The following is a 23,184-nucleotide window of genomic DNA, read 5'->3' as shown; positions in this document are numbered from 1 at the left end:
GATGCTTTTCCTTGTGTTAATGAGAAATAGGTATTCGCATAAGTAACCTAAAATAGTACTCTTACAGAAAAAACTCAAAAGTCTTCCATTCTATAAGCTTCGTAAATCACTCCATCTCTCCTGTTTTATGAAACATCCATTGGAGCTAACACTCCATTGTTAGCGTGACTTTCCTGAAAGAGTTTTCTTGGAGTACGGGTTTCTGTCTTTAATTTTTATCCACCAAATAAAAAATGTCTTGTTCAATGTCATCGATATTTGCGATTAATTCTAAGAAAGCTAATTTGTAGAGAATATATTTTATACCAATTCTTTGGTTTTTATCATGTGAGCTACCCCACATTATGGTTTGGTATCATCTTTTTTTTTTAATATTTATTTATTTTGGGGACTTCCCTGGTGGCACAGTGGTTAAGAATCTGTCCTCCAATGCAGGAGACACGGGTTCGAGCCCTGGTCTGGGAAGATCCCACATGCTGTGAAGCAACTGAGCCCGTGCGCCACAACTACTGAGCTTGTGCTCTAGAACTCGTGAGCCACAACTACTGAAGCCTGCATGCCACAACTACTGAGCCTGCGTGCCTAGAGCCCATGCTCCTCAACAAGAGAAGCCACTGCAATGAGAAGCCTGTGCACCACATTGAAGTGTAGCCCCCGCTCGCTGCAACTAGAGAAAGCCTGCGTGCAGCAACAAAGACCCAATGCAGCCAAAAATAAATAAATAAATAGATAAATATTTTTAAAAATATTTATCTATTTATTTACTTATTTGGAAGCACTGGGTCTTTGTTGCGGCAGGCAGGCTCCTTAGTTGCGGCTCATCAGCTCCTTAGTTGTGGCATGTGAACTCTTAGTTGTGGCATGCATGTGGGATCTAGTTCCCTGACCAGGGATCGAACCCGGGCCCCCTGCATTGGGAGCGCAGAGTCTTAGTCACTGCACTACTAGGGATGTCCCTTGATATCATCTTGAAACCCTGTGCCAGCTTTAGCCAAAATACATTACACGGCCAGGCCTCTTAATTCTACATGAGGAGGAGGCAGGCGTCGGCACCAGTCACCTACAGTGGGCAATTTACACAGCATTACTTAGTTGGTAAATGGATTAAGAGCAACTTGACAGTTTTCTTAGCAGTTACTGATCTTTCATCTGCCTTTGATTTCATGACTACAAGGGTCTCAGGCCTGTTACTGTTAACACAGAGCCATGCATTTAAGTGTTCTTCCAGAGCTTTTACTGTTAAGATCAGGACTGTTTAATCACACTGACCTGAGTTTTAATTCCAGCTGCACCACTGACTAGTTGTGCCCCTTTGGTGAGTTACTGTAGGTGGGACCAATGATGTCTTCAAAATGCTGTAGGAAAGACCGAATTACTGTATGTAAAGCCCTGAGCACAGTGCCAGGCTGAAGGAAAGGGTCCAGTGGGTAAGTGGGAGTTGTCATCCTCCTTCTCCTCTTATTCCACCAAGAGAATATGCCTGGGCATAAACAGAACTTTGGGCAAGCCCTTTTTCTGTTTACACCTAAATAATTTGGTATACTCTTAAATATACTTTGACACACGTCCTCCTGCAGTGAAAAATAGAAAGGCACATATCTTCCTCCTGTTCTCTGTGAGGAGAGGATAGCATGATGTGTTTTTTATCTTCTAGTAGAATCAGGAATAACTCGGGGGTCTCGGTGATCAGTGTACACAGCCCTGTGTGTGTACTGCCGTTCTCTCAGCACAGACCAGACCAGCCTTTTTCAAACTGAGATCCCCGGCCTGTATCAGAATCACCTAAGAAACTGGTTAAAAAAATAAAATAAAAGCCAGCTCTCTAACCCCAGACCTACTGAACAGAATCTCTGGGGCTGAGGTCTTAGAACATGCATGTAAAATAAGCCACCGTGGTTATTCTTGTGTATAAAAAACATTTAGAAATACTGGCCCATACTCTCCGTCTCACTCCCCTGCCTTTGCTTAAGCTATTTCCTTGGCTTGGAGTAGTCTTTCCTCTTCTATTCGAATGCTGCCTCTTCCTAAAAGCCCTTCCAGATTCTCCCAAATTGAAGTTAATTTTGTATCTTCATTATTGCAATTATTACAGTCTACCTCATAGAGTTTTGCTAGTTTTTCACCAAACAGTAAGCAGCTAGAGGGCAGTGATTGCCTGATTGCCAGTTATCCTAATAACTATCCCTGGTGCCCAGCAAAGTGCTTTGTGTATAATGGGCACTAAAAGAGTATCTGTAATTTGGATTGGTTCTCTACTGCTTTTTTCCAATAAAACCTTCTGTTCTGACTTCCTCCGAAGAGCACAGATCCCTTCAGAGTACATATTATTAAGCTCAGGGTGATGGAGGACAGTCCTAATAAACATGATCAGCCTTGCATCCCAGCACATCAGAATTGGGATGTGTGTTTGTGTATGATATGAGGAATTGTTTGACATCCCCGTTTCTTCCTCATCCTCATCTTTGGATATCATTTGTAAGGCACGTTGAAAGAGTCTGCCGAAGTCCCAGTTATAACACATCATCATGCTTGTCCTCTGGGATGCTAAGATAGATAAAGTACTTGCAGCTGTGCTTCCAATGATGTCATAGAGGTATTTCCTGCATTCATGTGTGGAGCAAAGGTGTAGAGATGAACTCCACTTTCTAGTAAGATGGTTTCTCCAAAGCTGCACTGTCCCTGTCAGTGATATTTTAGGCACTCTTTATGGTTTTGGACAACTTTTAATCCCATCCTGTGCTTCTCTGTCAACTGGCTTGTTGGATAGGGCATTGCCCAGATCGTTGGCAATATAAAGCGATGCACACATGGGAGCTCTCCAGTTCTCTTATATACTGGAGGTGACAAAGAAAACATGATATTAGAGGAGGGTCTGATTAGTGGGGGTTAGAAAGGGATAGAATAGCTGAGAGGGAGAGCACATTAGGGAGTTTCTCCAAATATTCGATCCTTAAAAGCGTTACATTGATTATTTGACCTCACCCAAGGCAGCAGGGTTAAGCCGTGAAAACTATTGGATTTGGCAGGTGAAATCAGATTTTCATTGGGTGGATTAGGATTTATGAAAGCAATAGTGTTCATGAAAGTAGGGTGGAGAAGACAGCTGTCCTAGTGGGGGACTCCTTACACATTTAGGGAGATTCATCTTTTCGATATTTCTGTCTTTAGATTTCTAATGGAAATTCAATAAAAAGAACTCCAGATTACCACAGTTAATCACCTAGTAAACACGTGGAATACATAAATGAGTAGATCAGAAATTTTAATTTCAGGCAGAGGAAGACCTCTCCCTTTCACTGCACCCCTCCAAAGCATTCAGGGCTATAAAGTAACCAGAGATAACGAGAAAGGTCACTGAACTTGGTGAGAGGAGCTGACTAAGTTTTACAGTAAATTTAATGGAAATTCATGGAATAGGGGGTGGGGTAATAAAGTTGAACTGGGCCTGGGAGAATGGAGATAGTGCATGTTGATCATTCCTTGAGCAATTGGCTTGGGGAAAAAAATGGTAATTGTATCAGTGGGATAAAGTTTATGTTTATAAAAAAAAAAACAGAGCGTACAATTCCAGCACCCCAAGGAATTCCCTTGCGCTAACCCCTTGCAGTGAGACCCTCCCTCCACCCCTAATCCCTGGCAACCGTCCCTATAGTTTTTTCTTTTTTAGGATGTCATATAAATTCAATCATACAATATGTAAAAGACTGGACTCCTTCACTTAGCATAATGCCTGCTCAGTGTAAATTTTAAACATATTTTAAAGTACAAAGAATCCCCCCTCTCCAAAACAAAACAAGTAGGAACCTGAGAAGATGGGTGTAGAGAAAGTGAGTTAGGGACATATTGAAATGTAAACAGACATCTAGCTCATGAAGATGGTTCCAGTCCTCATGGAACCTAGGCAAGCTTGTTAGCTTTGAACGCATGGTGGACAGGATGGAGAGGAGGGCAGTGGTACCCTTGACCAGTTAAATATTTTCTTTTCTCAAACTAGCCTCCTTTCCTGCTCTGAACTTTCCCACTACCTCCCCACTTCTCGGGGGTGGGGGGTAGGGGCAGGGAGAAATACACACATACACACTTATACATTCATAAATACATGTATCTCCATTTTCATGGCATAAGCATTTCATTTATAAAGAGCTCATCAATCTTTCAGTTTCAACTTCACATTTAGTTGAGGGCTATCAGATGACGCATAGTGGTACCAGGATTTGCAATCTAGAGCTGTACACTTGTTTCTCAATCCAAGATTTATTTTGAAAAATTTTTCTTTCTCAATTTTTTTCCTTCAAATTAATAGGAATTTAAACATTAAAAATTATAGAGGGTAAACAATTTAAGTTATTTTGCTACCTAGAATTGGAATTTTTAGATGTAATTTGTTAGTAATCATCTCTGTACAAGGTTTTCAAACTTGGTTTTTTGCAGTGTTATTTTTACAAATTATATATATATATATATATATATATATAATTTTATTATAAAAGCACTTACTAATCTCATATTCACTGACTCCCTCTGTATGCTTTTTCATTAGGAATTAACTGCACTTTGGTTTTTCTTGTTTTTTTCCTATAGTTGTGATATTCAAAGCATAGATGATTGTTATTTCCCCAAAGAGGAAAAGCAGGCAGGCTTTCTTGGGACATTTATCACATTCATTAATTATTACCTTCACCTAACTATTTTTCCCATGATGGTTGATATATTCATGTCCTCATATGTGTTGACCACATATTCTGCTGCTGATGTAATTTGTGTGGAGATACAAGGAGCTGTTAACCTTATACCAGAGGTCTTCAAAGGACAGTGAAGCAGGTTACTCTTGGTGCTAGCATTGTGGTTATTATGTAATTTAACATATTATTGTTCTGCCATAAATAGAATTATTTTACTGTATCTTTTCATTTGTCTGGAAGGCGATTATTTGATACTTTTCATATATCCTGAAGTTAGAATATAAGCCTGAAAAGCCCTCAGAGTGGTCAAAATTTGTTAAAAGTAAATGTAATGAACCTTATTCCTACTCTGACAGGTGTTTACATATATTGCTTTACTTAATCTCCACAGTAATCTTATGTGATAGTCATTGCTGCCACATTTTACAGAAGAGGAAATTGAAACTCTGGAGGTTATAGAACTCGTCCAGGGTCATACATCTATAGCTGGGCTCTCAACTTGGGTTTGTGTGTCCCTCAAGATCCTGATTCTGAGTCCATTTACTCCCACATTCAGTCATTCACACAAATATTTTTTCAGTATTTACCACGTGACAGGCCCTGGGTATCCAGGGTTAAAGACAGATATATCGAATCCTGAGGAATTCCTTTATCTGTTTTTTGGGCTGTAGTAAATATGAAACAGACTAGAAAAGAGATGAGGCTTAAGGACAAAGACACTATCTTATCTACTGTTGCATCCACAGGACAAGCACAGCACATAGTAGGAGCTCAATAAACACATGTCGAATGGATGAATGATATTAGTGAGAAGTAATAGCCAAGTAGGAGAGAGAACTAAGTGTAGGAAGGGTATAAAATCAAACAGAACTGTCCTGGACCATTTAGTGTTTGAATAAGCAATTGCGTACCTCACTAGCCCCAGAGGGTGTGAAGAGACTTCAGTGTGCTCACTGGTGTCAGAAGGGTGACCTGGGGCCCCCGAGTGGCTAAGGCAACCCAGGCTCTGTGCAACAGGAAGAGAGTCACTTATGAACATTACATCCTGTTTAAAAAGCAATGAAGTATGTAAGACATTTTAGGAAAGTTTCCATTAAAAAATGGCCCTTCTCCCCTTAAAGTATGCTAAAGGGCTAAACTTCAGTGTCTTGGAAAAATCACATAGGTGGAGGAGTTATTTCCCAAACAATATTGGATTAAGAGGTATTACATAATATAGTTTTTCTCTTTCCTGGTAAATTATAACATTAAATTTTCATGCCAAATGAATCTTTAAAAAATTCAAGTTATACTCTTTGGAAGATACCTTATAAAGGACTATATATAGTACATAGCACATAACAATCTATTGTATGTAACAAGTGAATAGGTTGCATAGAATAACAAAAGTTTTTGAGTAATATAACATGAAAGAATTATGATGTGTTGAAGTCACGTTTGGAATATCATTTAGCTTTTTGTAAGGAAAAAGTGGGGAAATTAGGAAACTACTGAAATGATTTCAATTTCATTATTCAACAGCATCGATGCGCTACTTTCTTGTCCCAAGAATGTATCTATTAACAGTGATGTTTTGCCTTACAGCTTTTCTGGGAGAAGAGGCTACAAGGACTTAGTGCATCAGATGTAACTGAACAAATTATAAAAACCATGGAACTACCTAAAGGTCTTCAAGGTATTATCCAAGTTCAGTTGAGCAGTACCTACTATGTGCCAGGCTCTGTGTTAGGTGCAGTGGAGTCAGACATGATTGAGACAAGTCTTTGCTTTGGGGACTGTATGCCTTGCTGGATGAGGTACCTCTTGGGTTTTAGTAAACCCAGAGGAAATGTACCTGAAAAGCTTGTACGTTGCAGGGATGCGTCAGGGCAGTGTCTTACTTAAGATTTTTTTCTGCGTGTACTTTTTGGCTTTAGATTAGTTAGGTTCGTCATGTAAATTAACCCATGTTCTGCTTTTAGAACCAAATGCAGCTGAATGACAGAATGTCCCAAGCTTCCTGCTCAAAGCAGCATCTGGCCCCAGCGCATGCTCTTTCTCTCCTCCTCTTATCAGAAGAGCAGCCAACAGCTCTCCTTCTGCTTCTCCCTCCCCAAACTGCTGCTGCAAGTAGCAGTGGGAGCAGATGCCCGTTGGTCCAGTGACAGGAGGGAGTGGGATCTGGGGTGGAGAGCTCAGCTGCTGGTGTGCTTGTCATATCATATGTTAATTCCAACTTCTAGAGAAGCATTATTTTTCAAGTATTAGAACTTTGGCTTCTAAAACTTGATACACTGTGGATTGCTCAAAAATCCTCATAGTTCATGGTTAGAATATTGTCTCATCCCTCTATGCTCTTGGAAATTATTGCTTTAACTGGTTTAACAAGTTTAGGACTTTAAGCAATGCACTTAAATGTAGCCATGGTTCCAGTCTCCTACATGTAGTCAAGGTGTGCAATTATTACTTCTGTTAATTTGGATATTTTGTTAGGTATTTGAGAAAGCTGTTAAAGGTACAGGTACAGCATACTTGCATTGGCTTTTCCTTTGAAATCCCTACACAAAAAAGATAAGTTTTGAGATATGGCTAGAAATGAATGTTAAACAGCTACAGGGGAAACTATTCCAGGATCCTAGGGACACATTAATAGGGATACTGGAGTGTAATATGACCTTAGAAGGGACTTAGATCATTAAAATAATTGAACTTGCTTGTGGAAACGTAGCCAACTTTTAAAAAGTTTAATACTTTGGAAAATGTATTTTTAAGTTATGTTAAAGTTTTATTGTAATACTCACATATTTTGTTACTGTTTCTTTAATGTTAATTCTTTGGTGTATAATAACTAAATAGATATGCTATTATCCTTTGCTGCTTTGGCTTGTGTCAGTTTTAAATAGCTGATCCCAAATGAATATAAAGATATCCGTTGTTTTAGGTTACATAAGGTTTGCTCAGCACATCTAGAAATTTCCTTTAACTCATATATGTTTCTAATTGCAGGAGTTGGTCCAGGTAGTAATGATGAGACCCTTTTATCTGCTGTTGCCAGTGCTTTGCACACAAGCTCTGCACCGATCACAGGGCAAGTCTCCGCTGCTGTGGAAAAGAACCCCGCTGTTTGGCTTAACACATCTCAACCCCTCTGCAAGGCTTTCATTGTCACAGATGAAGACATTAGGTAAGGCAGCTTAACATGACTTCAAAAGCTTGTCTTTTACACTTGTTACATTTTATACTGCCTATTAGGTTCCGTGGCACATCTAGTAAGTGATGAATCAATCAGAAAGTTATACTTTTTTTTTTTTACAGAGCTTTTGTGAAACTAATGAAAGGTGATAGAGAACATTTAAAACAAATACATGGGCCTCCCTGGTGGCGCAGTGGTTGAGAGTCCGCCTGCCGATGCAGGGGATACGGGTTCGTGCCCCGGTCCGGGAGGATCCCATATGCCGCGGAGCGGCTGGGCCCGTGGGCCATGGCCGCTGGGCCTGCGCGTCCGGAGCCTGTGCTCCGCAGCGGGAGAGGCCACAACAGTGAGAGGCCCGCATACCGAAAAAACAAAAAAAACAAAAAAAAAAAAACAAATACATGCTTGAAAAAGGTAGCAGTGCTGTGTATAAGGCATATCATCACGATGATGTCCAAAGGACAGATCAGTTGTACTCTCTCCACATCATTTTTGCAATGTCTTATGAAATCTGGGGTTCTGCCTTTCTGCTCTAAGAACCCCTTCATTCAGTTATGCCTTTTCTGATTGCTGACTGCATTGGTTTGTCTGCAGTAGCAGATCACTGCTGTGCTACTTTAAGTTCAGTTGTGTTTTCAAAATTCAGTTTACTTATCTTGATTATATTTACCTCACTTAAGCTCAATTTAGAGATTTATTTATCTCTACTTCAACCTGTTTCAAGTAAAGATTTAAGGTGGCTCCAAAGAGACACACACACACGCACAGACACACACACACAGACACACACAGTGAAGCCAGATAAGAAGCAAATGAGAAGAAAGACAAAAGCAAAGCGTAAAGCAATAAAACAGAGCCAGGAATGAGGAGCGGACACAAGGTGCATCTTTTAACATCTTTTACTCTTTCTAAGGCTGGGCCACAAATTAGGTTTTTAGCAGCAAATTTTGAAAGGAAGACATATAGCTCAGATTGATAATGCCCAAGGAGTATAAGCAAACCATTGCTTAGGAGAAACAAAACTATTCCAGATATTTAAGACCACAAAGAAATTCTTATATGGGATTTATGAACTTCAGTATTATTACTCTAGAATGATTGTATAGTATACTGTATTTTCTTTAAATATAGGGCAGTGTGTACACTTCACTATTTCTATCCTCTGAATATAAACCAGAAAGCTTTACTGGAGAATTATTCCTAGACCAAACCGGAAGAAGACGCTTTGGAATTAAAAAATATGTATTATATTTGTATTTTTTTTCTAAATCCATGAAAGTTGGCATGAGAATGTTTTTAAATGCCTGAGTCTAGCTAGGTTTATAATTGGAAAGCCTTTTCTGGGTTTTAAAGTAGTTTCTTTTGCAAAGATGTAGAATGGTTCAAAGTTGCATTCAGATGCCTTTATTACATAGAATTTACAGTCAGTGTTATTTTTTAAGAAAAACAAAATGTAAAATCAAGGAAGGGAATCAACTTGCTCTTTGGGCAGTTCTTACCTTTGAGGAAGGAAATTACTCAGGAGACAAATTCCTGTCTGTCTTGGAATGAGTACCCAGTTAATCAGCAGGGATTCCGCTAGGTCATTATGGGGGTTGACTGAGGTTCTCTGAGTGATGTCATGGGAATGCTGACGGCTTCAACACCAGATCTTTTGACAGTGGAGGAAGCTGTCTCAAAGCCAGATGTGCATGCTTTCCTTTTAGGGGAAACTTGTCTAACAAGTTGTCCATTTGATTTCATTGTCATCACAGAAATTATTAAGCAAACATTTCTTGTTGAATTAGTACAGGTTCAAAACACATGACTGCAAATGGAATTGTTAGCCTTTCTCCAATTGGGTAGCCAATAATCTGTTTGTATTAAACCTTCAACTAAGAATCTCAACATTAAGCATATATATTTTCATCAGTCTTGATACTGTTTTCACCCACGGGTATATTTGTTTTCTAATACTGAGTAACAAGTTCTCACAAACCTCACAGCTTAAAACAATACCTATATATAGCTCTCAGTTCAGTAGGTCAGAAGTCCGGGACAGGCATGACTGGATTCCCTTCCTGGGGTCTTACAAAGCTGAAATCAAAGTGTCGGTAGAACTGCAGGCCTTCTGGAGCTTGGGCTCCTCCTTAAGTTTGTTGCAGAATTCATTTCTTTGTACTTGTAAGAATGAGGCCCCTGTTCTCTTGTTGGCTGTGGGATGAGGCCATTCGCAGCAGTTAAAGGCTGCCAGCATTTCCTTGCTCCATGGCTCCCTTCTCCTGCTTCTTTCTGGAAGGGCCCAGCCCCTTTTAAAGCCTCTTCTTATTAGATCAGGCCCTCTATGATAATCCCTTTTGATTAACTCAAGGCCAGTTATTAGTAACCTAATCATAGAAGGATAGCTCAGTCATATTCATAAGTTCTGCCTGCCCTCAGGGGAGAGAATTTTACTAGGCATCGAAGCAGGGGCAGGTGGGGACATCTTCGGGACTGTGTTAGAATTCTGCCTACCACATCCAGCAGATGCTTTAATTTCAGTTTTCATAAATGTGGGAAGCAGTGCTCAAGACAAAAGAGAAACAGTGGGCAATGTCAGGAGTTTCAGATATACTTCTCTAGCCAAAAGCACCATTCCTTCCATTTTCTTTGTCTTCCTGATGGGGTGACTTTAGGGCAGTTGGCAGACTCTCATACTCTGTTACTAGGCATGAGAGACTGCCATGAGACTGATACGCCATTTATCATAAAGCCGGAGTCACTGAGCCAGTGGCAGGGCTAACTGTATAAGAAAGAAACATTGCGTTCTTCATGACTGCTCCACTGCATGAAAATCGGTTGAACTTCAGTTTCTGTTAATATGATCGAGGCTACAGAGCTCGATTAATTCAGTGACAGATCCCCTCTTTTTTGAAAATTCATTTAAAATGTATAAGTCCAAACCTTTTATCTCTATGCTGTTTTTAGAGTTTAGTAAAGATGACGTCTAAAGTTTCTGTGTTTACACAGTATGTGTTAATTTTACTGCCTTGGACATGGTCTCATGAGATAGAGAGACGTGGGGACTAGACTGCAGTAAACACGACTTTACAACTGGTTGAGTGCCCAAGGGGTGAATACTCAGGGCATCTTAGTGGAGTCTTCTGGAACATTGCTCCTCTACCCTTCTGCTTTCCCAGGTTTGGGGCATTGTTACAATTTGTCTTCCTCACCTAATGATGGAGAAAATCACTTCTTTCAGTAGAGCCATCAGTATTCCTTGTTGTATCTCTTATTTGTCCCAGGGCTGCTCCGTCTCCCATTGTGTATCCATCCTAACCACCTTTCCTTTGGTCTCAGGAGGTGACTCGTCCTGTTCTCTAATCAAGGCTCATCGTCCCAGCTGGACCTTTGCCTCTCTCCCTTTCTTGCTTTTTTCTAAGTCTTTTACTTAGCCAGTCTTGTCCCTTCCTGTGTCTTCAACCATTGCCTCTCCACTGGGTTCTGGAGGCGAATTTCTATTTACCATCTTCATTTGCTAGAACTGTTTTAGGAATCCCTCTCTTGCCCTGTCAAGGAGCTAGTCTCCGTTTTTTCCTGCTTTTTTAAGATGAATTGTATACCAATAGCCTTTCTTCCTGTGCTTTGTTTTTCACCTAATGGTTCTGAACTTTTTTATGACTCGGTGTTATTAACTCTCACTTTTGAGGTTCCTTTAGAGGCCCCAAGACACAGGGAAACTTGTGGCATATTCTTAACCTACTCAGCTCATCTCAGTTCAGGAGTCTTTTCATTCTCTGTCCTTGGTGTACAGGATCACGTGGCCTTGGTTCCTTCCTGACGGCCTGCTCCCAGCAGGCCGGGGAACCCGGGGAGAACTCCAACTACCTTTCCCCTGACGCAGCAGAGAGCGGCAGCGAGATCCCAGCCCATCATGCCTCCACCTCCTCCGTCTTTCTCAGTGCTTCACTGAGCAAGTCTCTTCTCCTTCTTTATTTTCTGTATTCCTTCCCTACTTTTAAATTATTTCTAATTATCCTTTATAGGAATAACCCTGAATCTTCACATATTTGAAGTTTGTGAAGTTGTAGAAAAGGTCACTGAAATAAATCTACTCCTGCCGGAGTTCTCTGTGAGATGAGGGCTATCTGCCTGTCTGAATGTCCCTCTTTTTGACAGAGCTCATTCCCCATGTGACTTGGTTTTGTGAGGGTAGAAGCAACTTTTGCAAAGTCTAAGGAGAAGGAAATGTATGTTTCTCAGGAATTTTCATGACTTTGAAGTAAAGCTAAACCATTTCGGCAGCTTCATTGTTCCAGTACTGGCCAAATTATTTAGTATCTTTTTACTCTGTTTTTAAAAAGGAAACAGGAAGAGCGAGTACAACAAGTGCGTAAGAAATTGGAAGAAGCACTGATGGCAGACATCTTGTCACGGGCTGCTGATACGGAGGAGATGGACATTGAAATGGACAGTGGAGATGAAGCCTAAGATTAGCATCAGGTAAAGCAACACCAGAGAGACGTGGAACTTAAGGTCTTTTATTTCCTTGCTTTTGCCCTTGTAGCCTGATTCAGCAGTGCCTACAAAGCCTTCTCCTCTGCAAATCTTGTGCATGTGCTGTTGTTTGGCCCCCTCTATATTTAAGGACCATATAAGCATGCATCCTTTTGTTCTCATTACGTGAAGATGTTCACACCCCTGCAGCCACTTGCAAGGGATCTGGTCTCCAAGGTGTCACTAGAGAAAAGCAGAAGCAGGAGGAAAGGACTATGCCAGGGAGGGAGAAGCAGCTGCAGGAGATGAAGGTGCCATCACCTCTACCACAGTAGCTCTCTGGTGTCTGTTGTCCCCTCTGTAAAATTATGGTCACAAAGTAGGCAAAGATCCCTCCTTTTTTCCCTCCGTTTCTGTTCTCTCTAGCACAGACTTGGAGCAGGGAGAATGAAAGGACGTTTTAAAGTATGATAATTTACCTTAAAAAATACAAATCATGACCCTGTCCTGAACTCACGTAGGAGTCTCACAGTCTCTGTTCCACCGGGTACATATTCTCTTCAGATGATCACACTCCAGCCTCCGAGGGTTTATGTGGCAGCTTGCTTCCCAACTTCTCTCCGGCTTCGTTTTGGGGGCCGTGTCTTTCTGCCACCCCCAAGCCAATTATTTATTTGCATCCTCTGAAGGCAAAACTGAGCGGTGGGTGGTGGTGTTGGGAGGGAAGGAGAAAGGGAGGGGCCGAGAAGAGCGAGCGGAGCGAGTGGGAGTCTAACCGCGTGGCGCCCTTCGAGCCCATCTCCGCCCCTCACACCTCGTCCTCATAGTCGGTCCTGCATTCAGTGCTGGGTCCTGGGGACGCCCCCGCGCTCACAGAGCTTACCATACAGTTGTATGAAACAAATGCTCACATAGCTGTATGATCACCAACTGTGATCAGTGCGATAAAGGAGAAATGAAGGTGCTGGGAGAGCCGCCGGCAGGGGAGCTAATGCGATGTGAGGGCCGACGAGACTCTGGGGATGTGGCATTAACGGTGAGCCTGAAAGGCAGGTAGGAGTGAGCAGGAGAAGTTAGGGGGAAACGTGTTCTCCTCCAAAGAAATAGCAGAGACAGCTCAGTTCCTTTAAGGACCGAAGGAAAGGTCACTATGGTTGGAACGTAGGAAGTCGGGGGAGGGTCGGAAAGTGTGGAGATGAATCAAACCATGGTGAGCCTTGTGGATGCTTGTTAAGGATTTTGAGCTTTTTCGTTAAAACCACTGGGAATCCACTGAAGGCTGCGTAAAGTGATTAGATGTGCTTATTTATAAGATCCCTACGGCTGCTGCATGAAAAAGGATGTCCTTTCTAAGGAAAGCTTAGAAGCGGGGAGACCAGTTAGGAGGCCGCCGTAGTCCCGCAAGAGGTGATGGTGGCTTCACGAGGGTCTCGGCAGCGGATGTGGAGAAAAAGAGGAAAAGGCCAATTTGAGATGTACTTGGAGGTAGAATCGACTTGACTGGGTGACTGACTGTTAGTGAGGGTGAGAGAGTGGGGTGAATGACTCCAGGTGTTTTACTGGAGCCACTGGGTGGATGGGGAGGGGTCCTGTTCAGAGGGTCCTACTGAGGGTGTTGCATGCAGGGGGATGAATTCATTGTTAACACGATCTTTCCTTCCCGTCAGTGCTTTGTCTTAATTCAGGGAGTGGCCCATGCCACAGTGACACAGATCAGGTGATAATCACAGTGTCTTCCATTTACATAGTCAGGGACAGCAGCAACATTTCGGTCACACAGTTTCCTGACCACGCAGAACCTTTTAAATCGAGTTCAGTGCTATTTTAAGTGGTTTTGTTTTGTTTTCCATATTGAGGACAGGAAGATGCCGTGTTGACACTGAATCTTGTTTTCCACTCCGATCAGGATGTGTTTTATGGACTTTGGTGAGCATACTTAATGTGTGTAAAGTCTCTCAGAGGCAAGTCTGCAGCGTGTTTCTTTTCTCCAGAGACTTCAGTGCAGTGTGGGAATCTGGACCATTGCGCCTGCACCACATCAGAACTGACTCTGGGAAAGCCCTCTTCTTCTCCAGAGCTTTTTGTTGTTTTTCAGACTTTTTCCCTGAAAACAATTTAGAATAATCAGGGGTCATGTAGTTGAGGTTTTACGAGACCCTCACTTACTTTGCAGATTACTTTGCAGGTTGACGTCAGGGCAGCACCCTAATCTATGTAAGTGAGCCTGTGGTTAATGCACGAACAAACTAAAGTTGAGGGATTAAAGTTTTAATATGTACTTAAAGAGTAGCCATCACTTTGGCATGGTGCTAGGGAGAGATCTGCATTACGTGTATCATATTCTAAACTTGAGAATGGTATTATTAGACCAGGCCATTAGACTTGTAGGTTGTGGAAGATTTAGATGTACTTCTTAATTATCAAAATTAAATTTACCTAAATCACTAATTTAGCCCCACGTACACCTGAAGTGTTTAATAAACCAGAGCACTGCCACAAGACTTAATTAGGTGTTCATAATAACCTGTGGGATAGGTAGGACTTGGCTTGACTAAAGATGGGACATGGCCAAGTTCACATGGCTGCTAAGAGATGGAACCTGTAACATGCGGTTCTGTTTAGGTCTGTTCACCGCATTATGACATGGATGCTCTTTCTGATGGTCCTTATTAGCAAAACGGACCTTAATTTGTATGTATATGTATATATATTTGGCAGGCGCAGAGTTTAGGAAGCTGTCAGCGGAGGTGTAACTCCAAGTTTCGTGCAGTCGCAAGGAGAGATTTCAGCTCTTCTTCCTTAGTCACACGGCCCCTGGGGCTCAGTTGTGGTTTCAGCCCACCTCTGCATGTGTCCCTTCCGCCAGAATCTGCTCCAGAGATTGCCGGAACACATGAGCCCGTCGGGGAGGACGGAGCTGAGGCTGTTATTGGTCGGGGCGAGCAGGCGTGTGTGTGTGTGTGCGTGCATGCATGTGCGCGTGTGTGTGTGCGCCCGTGTGTGTGTCTGTGTGTACACACACACCATCAATAGCAGGTTGAGGTTTGCTATGTTACTGAAGATTTTACACTCAAGAGGAGTGCCCAGGTTATCAAACATTTTAGGAGTGACTGCAAGAAGAAGATAACTATAAGAACAAAAGTGTTAAAGCATTTAGCTACAAATGAGCTAGAGTATCAAATACATATGTAGTTGAATTGGCAGTTGCACAGTACCATTTCACCCAAGTTAAGCAGTAATAAAACTTCAGTACATTTCTATCATCCGTAAAGTCTGAGAAGTAAAATAAATTATTGTGAAATAAAATAAATCATTGTTAGAAATTTTCCTAAATTTTCTCAAGGTATGTTTGGATTTGGCTACGTCTATTATGTTTTCTTCATTTGTATGCCCTGTGATTTCTCTTTTTATGCTGAGTTAATTAATGATAGAAAATATTTTCATAAGCATACAAAGGGGTACATATGATTTATTTGAAAATGAAGTGAGTATTAAGGGTTATTTTCCAAATAAAACACTTGAAACAATGAAGGGAAATGTTGAGTACTTTTTATGTACAAAGTGCTGTAACTAAATGCTATCAGGCTCTAAAAATCCTATTCTAAGTGAAATTTGGCCTCTAACTGCTTTTCCAGGTTTTGCTGACCTCACCTGAGAAATCACTGAATCACTTAAGTTTGTTTGTTTTTTCTTACAGGTAACTTTTGACCGACTTTCCCCAAGAGAAAATTCCTAGAATTGAACAAAAACGTTTCCACTGGGTTTTGCCTGTAAGAAAAAAATGCACCCAAGCACATAGAGCTTTTTAATAGCACTAACCAATGCCTTTTTAGATGTATTTTTGATGTATATATCTATTATTCAAAAATGATGTTTATTTTGAGTCCCAGGACTTAAAATTAGCCTTTTGTAATATCTGTCAAGCAGGACCCTGAAGATGAAGCTGAGCTTTTCATGCCAGGTGCAATCTACTGGAAATGTAGCACTTAACGTGAAATATTCGTCTCCCCCCGCAATTTTAATATGAACGGATCAGGAGTACCAAATAAATTTCCCAATGAAAGCTTATTGTGACTTCACTGTATATAAACAGATTTTTATACTTTATTGAAAGAGGACACCTGTACATTCTTCCATCATGACTGTAAAGACAAATAAATGATTCTATTCACAGACTGATTGGAATTCTTTCTGTTAAGGAGCACACAATACATAGCCCCTCCTTAGGATTCCTGGTTCACATTCGACTGTGATCCCTGGGACTTAGGTTTGAAATGGAGGTAGTAGCCAATAGTTCATCCATTTGCGGTATGCCTCTGGATATCATGAGAATTGCGCTGCTTTCACCAGAATTATAAGTTGTTGTGTAGCATGGGTAATTTTTTTTCCCTTGCCTGTAACGAGTACTTTGGTTAGTTCTATAAAAATAAGGCATTTTCTTCCCTTGGGCATGAGTTAGGTACACAGGTGTGCTTCAGATGTTACTGGAAGTCCATGTCTGTTTTTCTAGAACATTTTACATTTTCCAGTGTCTACTGGCTTACAGAGTTAACAGGTGCAGGTCAGACCCTTTGCCACAAAGAGAGGCATTTTTCTGGGCAGAGTTGCTTAATGAACCAGATTGTAATACTTTGCTAATTACTACCCGGCCTCCAAAGTATTAACATCTTTTTTTCTGTGGAAACTCACAAGCGTTAACTTCATTACCAGTTAAATTCCTTGATATCTAATTACTAAAACTGGCATAGCATTGAGAAATGAGTTTTAAACATCAAAACATACTTAAGGTAATCTGATGCCAAAGAAAGGAGGGCGTGGTTATAAGCAAACTTAAGTACATTTTGAGAAATAGAGCAAACATGTTTTCTTTCTGTACGAAGGGTTTATGCACTTCTTAACTCTGAGTTCTTTCAAAATCAGACGCAGAATGATGTGATCAAGGATGTGACCAAACCCCTCTAAATGTCACTTGTACATTTTTTTATCACTACCTCCAGCACCTTTCCGGTTTCCGAGGAGGGGAAAGAAAAGAAAACGGTGAAAGCGATATGACTGGCTAGTTTTGAGCTGCTGTCTCTGGACCTTATGCAAAACTACATAGATATCACCTTCTTGGAGTTCCTGATTTACATGCAACTTTGATCTCTGGGCTTTAGGCCACCTATTTCCACAGAGTAATCCTGCTGGCAAATAAGCAGAGATACTTGCAGACTCTGGGAAGACAAGTGGCAGAGGGTGCCCGCTCTGGGCCCTCCCGACTGTCCCGGTTGGGGTGGCAGTGGGAAGTTACAATAATACTGATTTCTTTTTAAGAGCTATTATGACTAGTTAGAATGAATGTCCAAAGGCTTTGCTTAGACTCCTCAAAGTTCACGAGTCTTTACTTGACTTTGGTGATCATATGTTCTTTTCACAAAGCAATCCAACCAAGATGTACATGCCTTTATAAACAAATTTTGTAAAAGGAAAGACACACACGTACAAAACTTTGATTTTTGTCCTTATATACATGGCTCAGGTAGAGAACAAGGTTTGAAAGCCGTTACATGGTGTCTAGCTGGGAACTATCCCATAAGTCCAGGTGTTCCCAGTATACCCGCCGGACATGTCCGAAAGTAAATGCATCATCTTATCCCCCAAACCTACCACCATCTTGCATTCCCTAACTCGTGTAAAAGCAAATCATCTGATCCAGTTGCCCAAGGCAGAAGCGCAGGTGTGACCCCAAATGCCACTCTTCCCCTTGCCTCCAATAGCCCATCAATCCTGTCAGAATTGTTAAGCACGTTTCTCACACCTTCATCTACATCTCTTCTCCGTTCCTGCAACCACTGCCTCCTTTCCTCTCCTCTGCTCTTTCAGCGGCTTCCTTTTATTTTTCACCTGTCCCCTTTCCCTTCTTCCCTCTCCATCCCTCCTTTTTCTCTTCCATGTAGTCATCAGAATGGTCCTGGAAGCAAATGTGACCTTATCATTTCCCTGCTCGAAATTCCTCACTTCTCTGTGTATGCAGTTTAGAATCATGCTTAAAAAGGAGCACTTTGAAATGGAGAGAACCTGTGTCTGAACCCTGGTTTTGCCATTTGTGTGACTTGTCAGGTTACTCAATGTCTTTGAGCCTGTTCCTCCTCAGTGAAATAGGAATAATAATACCTACCTCATAGAGTCGTTGTGAGGACGAAAGGAGATACTGTTTGTCAAGTGTTAGCACAGTGCCTGGCGCATAATGAGGGCTCCTGTTGGAGTGGGCGCTCTCGCTATTATCTCTGCAGGTGTCATTTTATGTCACTTCCAAGAGGCATTCGCTGATAACCCTAACTACCCTCCACTTTATAAGTACCCGCAATACTTCATTTTCTGCCTTGGCACTCTGTTTATTTCCTTTGTAGAAATCTTCTAAATCTGTATTTTATCTGTTGACTTTTTGTCTGTCTATCTACTAGAATGTAAGCTCCATGAGGGCAAGGATGTGTCTGTCTTTTTCCCTGTTATCACCCCAGCGCTTAGCCTAGTGCTTGGCACACAGTGAGCACTCAATAAGTGCGTGTTGAATAAATGGACAAACGATCAAAAGCCTCTTCACGATCTGATGCCTGCCTACTTGTCTAGCTTATCCTGCCACTGTCCCCACTGCACCTTCGGCTCAAGAAAAACCACATCACCTGCTCCTTTGAAGTGCCCCTTGGGCCTCTGTGTCTTTGCACCTGTCGTTCCCTTTGCCTGCCTGTCTACACGGCCAATTCTTGAGCACTGGTCAAGTCACAGCTCCATCCTCTGAAGCTGTCCCTGGTTTCTCCAGGCAGATGTTCTTTTCCCCCTCTTCCAAATTCCCACTGCACTTTGTCAATACCTCCACGGAAGCACTTTACTGTATTGTATTGTAAATTTGTTTGGATGTCTGTTTCTACTTTTAGACTGTAAGCACAGTGAAAGCAGAGATTGCATCTTTTCATCCTCATGTCCCCAGAGCCTAGCGCTGTGCCTGGCATGTAATGGTTTGTCAATAAATACTTGTTGAATGAATTAGTGAACAGAGCGTCTTGCAGTTGGAAAAATCTTGCAAGACCTATGTATTATTACAGAAAGGGATGCCCCTGGCGGCTTCCGGGGTAGTTTTTTTGTGCTAGAGAGGAGATCTAGAAAGCATTATGTAATCTCTTTGAATAGAAGATGACTTGTTTGAATTTCTAAAATAAGTTGAACAATATAGATCTTCATAAATGATTGCAAAAGATATCAAAAAGCTTTGTGATCCCTCAAATGCTACGAAGTCCAAAATAAATATTTGCACTATTAGTATTTCCATAGTAAATGCTATGCGAAAATGTACAGCAATAAATTTTGAAGCTTTAAAATTGTTTGTGTAAGTTATCTTCAATGACTTAATCTATGGAGAACATCTAGGACCTGTGTTTCCCAGACATAGGAGCTTCAGACTGGCGTTAGGGCCCCTAAGCTTTCAAGCTTATCCAGTGATACTGCTTTCATCTGTTACTGAGACAAAGTGCTCAGTCATGCTGCTGGCATGTTTAGTGAACAGAAAGGTCTGGAAGGGTTCTCCACAGAATCAGGTGGCGGCCACACTTGACCTCGTGAGGCCATAGCCTCCGAACCTCCACTAAGACTGTCATAGCTCCCTTGTCCTGCCCGCCTTCACTGCCGGGATGCATATATGACCCCTATACGAAATCTACTTCAGTGGCTATCAAATCCACAGGTGGAGCCATCACATCAGTCAAAATAGCATTAGCTATGGGATTGCGAATCACAGCAGTGGCTTATCAAGCCTGCATGTCTCAAAGGGTCGGGGGTGGGCTTTAAAATATCCAGTTGCATACTGATTTTTCCAGAAGGGCACATGTAAGTTACTCTGTCAAATATTTGGCTTTTGTTTTTATGACAGGAGGACCCAGGTTGTTATTTCCTCTCATTTATATCGCATTTTATGATTTATAGAGCACGTTTACCTCCATGAATGTCATGTTTGAATTTCAAGCTACATATAAGCCATGTCATATACACATGATATTACCCCCATTTAAGAGTTGAGGAATCTAAGAAGCAGACAGGTTAAATGACTTACTTACTCAAGCCGTAAGATACAGAGAGGGGCATTTGAATGGAGAGGTCTTCTGTTTCTAGAACGCCATGCAACCTTCCAACACTCTTCTCCACTCACATCTGAAGCTGCCTTTCTCTCTGTGACAGAGAACAAAACAGTTTGGTTTATCAAGTACAGCGTGACTGTAGCCTGAAAGCTTACACAGGGCAGAGTGACTCTTTATGCGAAACTTGGTTCTTTTCAGTCTGAATAGTCAAAGCTTGTCCATTGAATTCTTCTGCTGAGAAATCTTTACTAAGATTAATCTTTTATAACAGGTGGGAAGAGGTGCAGCTTCTCAGTCGCAGAATGTTGGGAGTTATTTTTATCTGAGGGGGTTAGCATTTTCTTTCTGCTATAGTACTCTCTATTTTTTGCGTCATGAGCTTGATGCTGTGAGAAGTCTGGCATCAAGATGCAACTGGACCGCTGGGCCTGGGGAAGGGGCTGCAAAGTGGGGCACGTGCATCTAGGGCTGTGTAAAAGCATTCAATGGGGGTGGGAATGTTACCGAACCAAACTTGGGTCTACCCACCCGAATGCAGTAAAGCCAATCTACTGACACTGGGTCTTGGTGAGGCAAAGTGCAATGTTTATTGCAGGGTGCTAGACAAGGAGTCTAGGGCAGCTAGTGCTCAAAACAGGTAACAGGGCAGTGTCACAAGGGTTGACATTATCAATCCTTAGGTGCCAGTAGCTATGGGGGCTACATGCTCATGATCATCAAGTAGTTAATTTCTTCCATTTGGTGGTGGTTTTAGCATCTGAAAAACTCAGGAAATCTGCATCAGATACTATTTTCTAAATACTTCAGAGAGGAGCTGCAGCTGAGGATATGGAGGAGGGGTCTGTCCCAGGAAGACCCCAAAGGGTCCTGTTCAGTTACAGGAAAATATCTGACCTTTTAATATTTGTTTTCATCTCATCTGTTTGAGATTTTAATTTGTGAGTATTTAATTAAAGATATAATACATTAGGAAAGTAGTACATGTATATGATTTATAAGTAAATATTCATAAATTGGGGACATATACTTTTGTTTTTGAAAGGGCTTATTATTATTAAAAGGGTTTGTTATTAAACTCTTAATTTGAGGGAGGAGAAGATGGCAGAAGAGTAGGACGCGGAGATCAACTTCCTTCCCACAGATGCATCAGAAATTCATCTACACGTGGAACAGCTCCTACAGAACACCTACTGAACGCTGGCAGAAGACCTCAGACCTCCCAAAAGGCAAGAAACTCCCACGTACCTGGGTAGGGCAAAAGAAAAAACAATAAACAGAGACAAAAGAATAGGGACGGGACCTACACCAGAGGGAGGGAGCCGTGAAGGAGGAAAGGTTTCCACACACTAGGAAGCCCCTTCGCGGGTGGAGACTGCAGGTGGCGGACGGGGGAGCTCCGGGCGCGCGGAGGCGAAAACAGCTACAAGGGTGCGCAGAGCAAAGCGGAGGGATTCCTGCGCAGAGCGATTCCTGTGCAGAGCGATTCCTGCGCAGAGCAAAGCGGAGGGATTTCCGCACAGAGGGTCGGTGCCGACCGGCACTCACCAGCGCGAGAGGCTTGTCTGCTCACCCGCCGGGGTGGGCGGGGCTGGGAGCTGAGGTTCGGGCTTCGGTCGGAGCGCAGAGAGAGGACTGGGGTTGGCGGCTTGAACACAGCCTGAAGGGGCTAGTGCGCCAGAGGTAGCCGGGAGGGAGTCCGGGAACAAGTCTGGAACTGCCGAAGAGGTAAGAGACTTTTTCTTCCCTCTTTGTTTCCTGGTGCGCGAGGAGAGGGGATTAAGAGCGCTGCTTAAAGGAGCTCCAGAGACGGGCACGAGCCGCGGCTAACAGCGCGGACCCCAGAGACGGGCATGAGACGCTAAGGCTGCTGCTGCCGCCGTCAAGAAGCCTGTGTGCGAGCACAGGTCACTATCCACACCTTCCCACTGGGAGCCTGTGCAGCCCGCCACTGCCAGGGTCCCGGGATCCAGGGACAACTTCCCCGGGAGAACGCACAGCGCGCCTCAGCCTGGTGCAATGTCACTCCGGCCTCTGCCGCCGCAGGCTCGCCCCGCTTCCGTACCCCTCCCTCCCCCTGGCCTGAGTGAGCCAGAGCCCCCTGAATCACCTGCTCCTTTAACCCCGTCCTGTCTGAGCGAAGGACAAACGCCCTCCGGTGACCTACACGCAGAGGTGGGGCCAAATCCAAAGCTGAGCCCCAGGAGCTCTGCGAACAAAGAAGAGAAAGGGAAATTTCTCCCAGCAGCGTCAGGAGCAGCGGATTAAATCTCCACAGTCAACCTGATGTGCCCTGCATCTGTGGAACACCTGAATAGACAACGAATCATCCGGAACGGAGGAGGTGGACTTTGGGAGCAAGATAGATTATTTTTTCCCCTTTTCCTCTTTTTGTGAGTGTGTATGTGTATGCTTCTGTGTGAGATTTTGTCTGTATAGTTTGTCCTAGGGTTCTGTCTGTCCGTCTTTTTTGTTTTTTACTTAATTTTTTTTTTTTTTTTTTTTTGTGCGATACGCGGGCCTCACACTGTTGTGGCCCCTCCCGTTGCGGAGCACAGGCTCCGGACACGCAGGCTCAGCGGCCATGGCTCACGGGCCCAGCCGTTCCGCGACATGTGGGATCTTCCCAGACCGGGGCACGAACCTGTGTCCCCTGCATCAGCAGGCGGACTCTCAACCACCGCGCCACCAGGGAAGCCCTAAAATTTTTTTCTTAATAATTATTTTTTATTTTAATAACTTTATTTTATTTTATCCTCTTCTTTCTTTT

At 42.6% G+C, this 23,184-nt stretch overlaps 1 protein-coding gene across 2 annotated transcripts in view; it reads left to right on the top strand.

The window, feature by feature from the left end:
• The window catches only part of MBD2 (methyl-CpG binding domain protein 2), a 63,970-nt gene extending 47,488 nt beyond the window's left edge, over positions 1–16,482 (top strand). Inside the window, exons 4-7 of one of the 2 annotated variants that reach the window (XM_081252574.1) lie at positions 6,267–6,357; positions 7,668–7,845; positions 12,177–12,315; positions 16,237–16,482. In XM_081252574.1, the coding sequence (XP_081108700.1) occupies positions 6,267–6,357; positions 7,668–7,845; positions 12,177–12,303 (396 nt within the window). In that variant the 3' untranslated portion in view covers positions 12,304–12,315; positions 16,237–16,482. Of the gene's footprint in view, positions 1–6,266; positions 6,358–7,667; positions 7,846–12,176; positions 12,316–16,006 lie in introns of both variants that reach the window. The other variant, XM_081252573.1, reaches the window with a different exon arrangement.
• The last annotated feature ends 6,702 nt before the right edge of the window (positions 16,483–23,184 follow it).

This window comes from Mesoplodon bidens (assembly GCF_964165515.1).
Source record: "Mesoplodon bidens genome assembly, chromosome: 13".
Lineage (NCBI taxonomy): Eukaryota > Metazoa > Chordata > Mammalia > Artiodactyla > Ziphiidae > Mesoplodon > Mesoplodon bidens.
The sequence above is the reverse complement of the archived record's forward strand: the minus strand, read 5'-3'. Positions and strand labels throughout refer to the sequence as shown.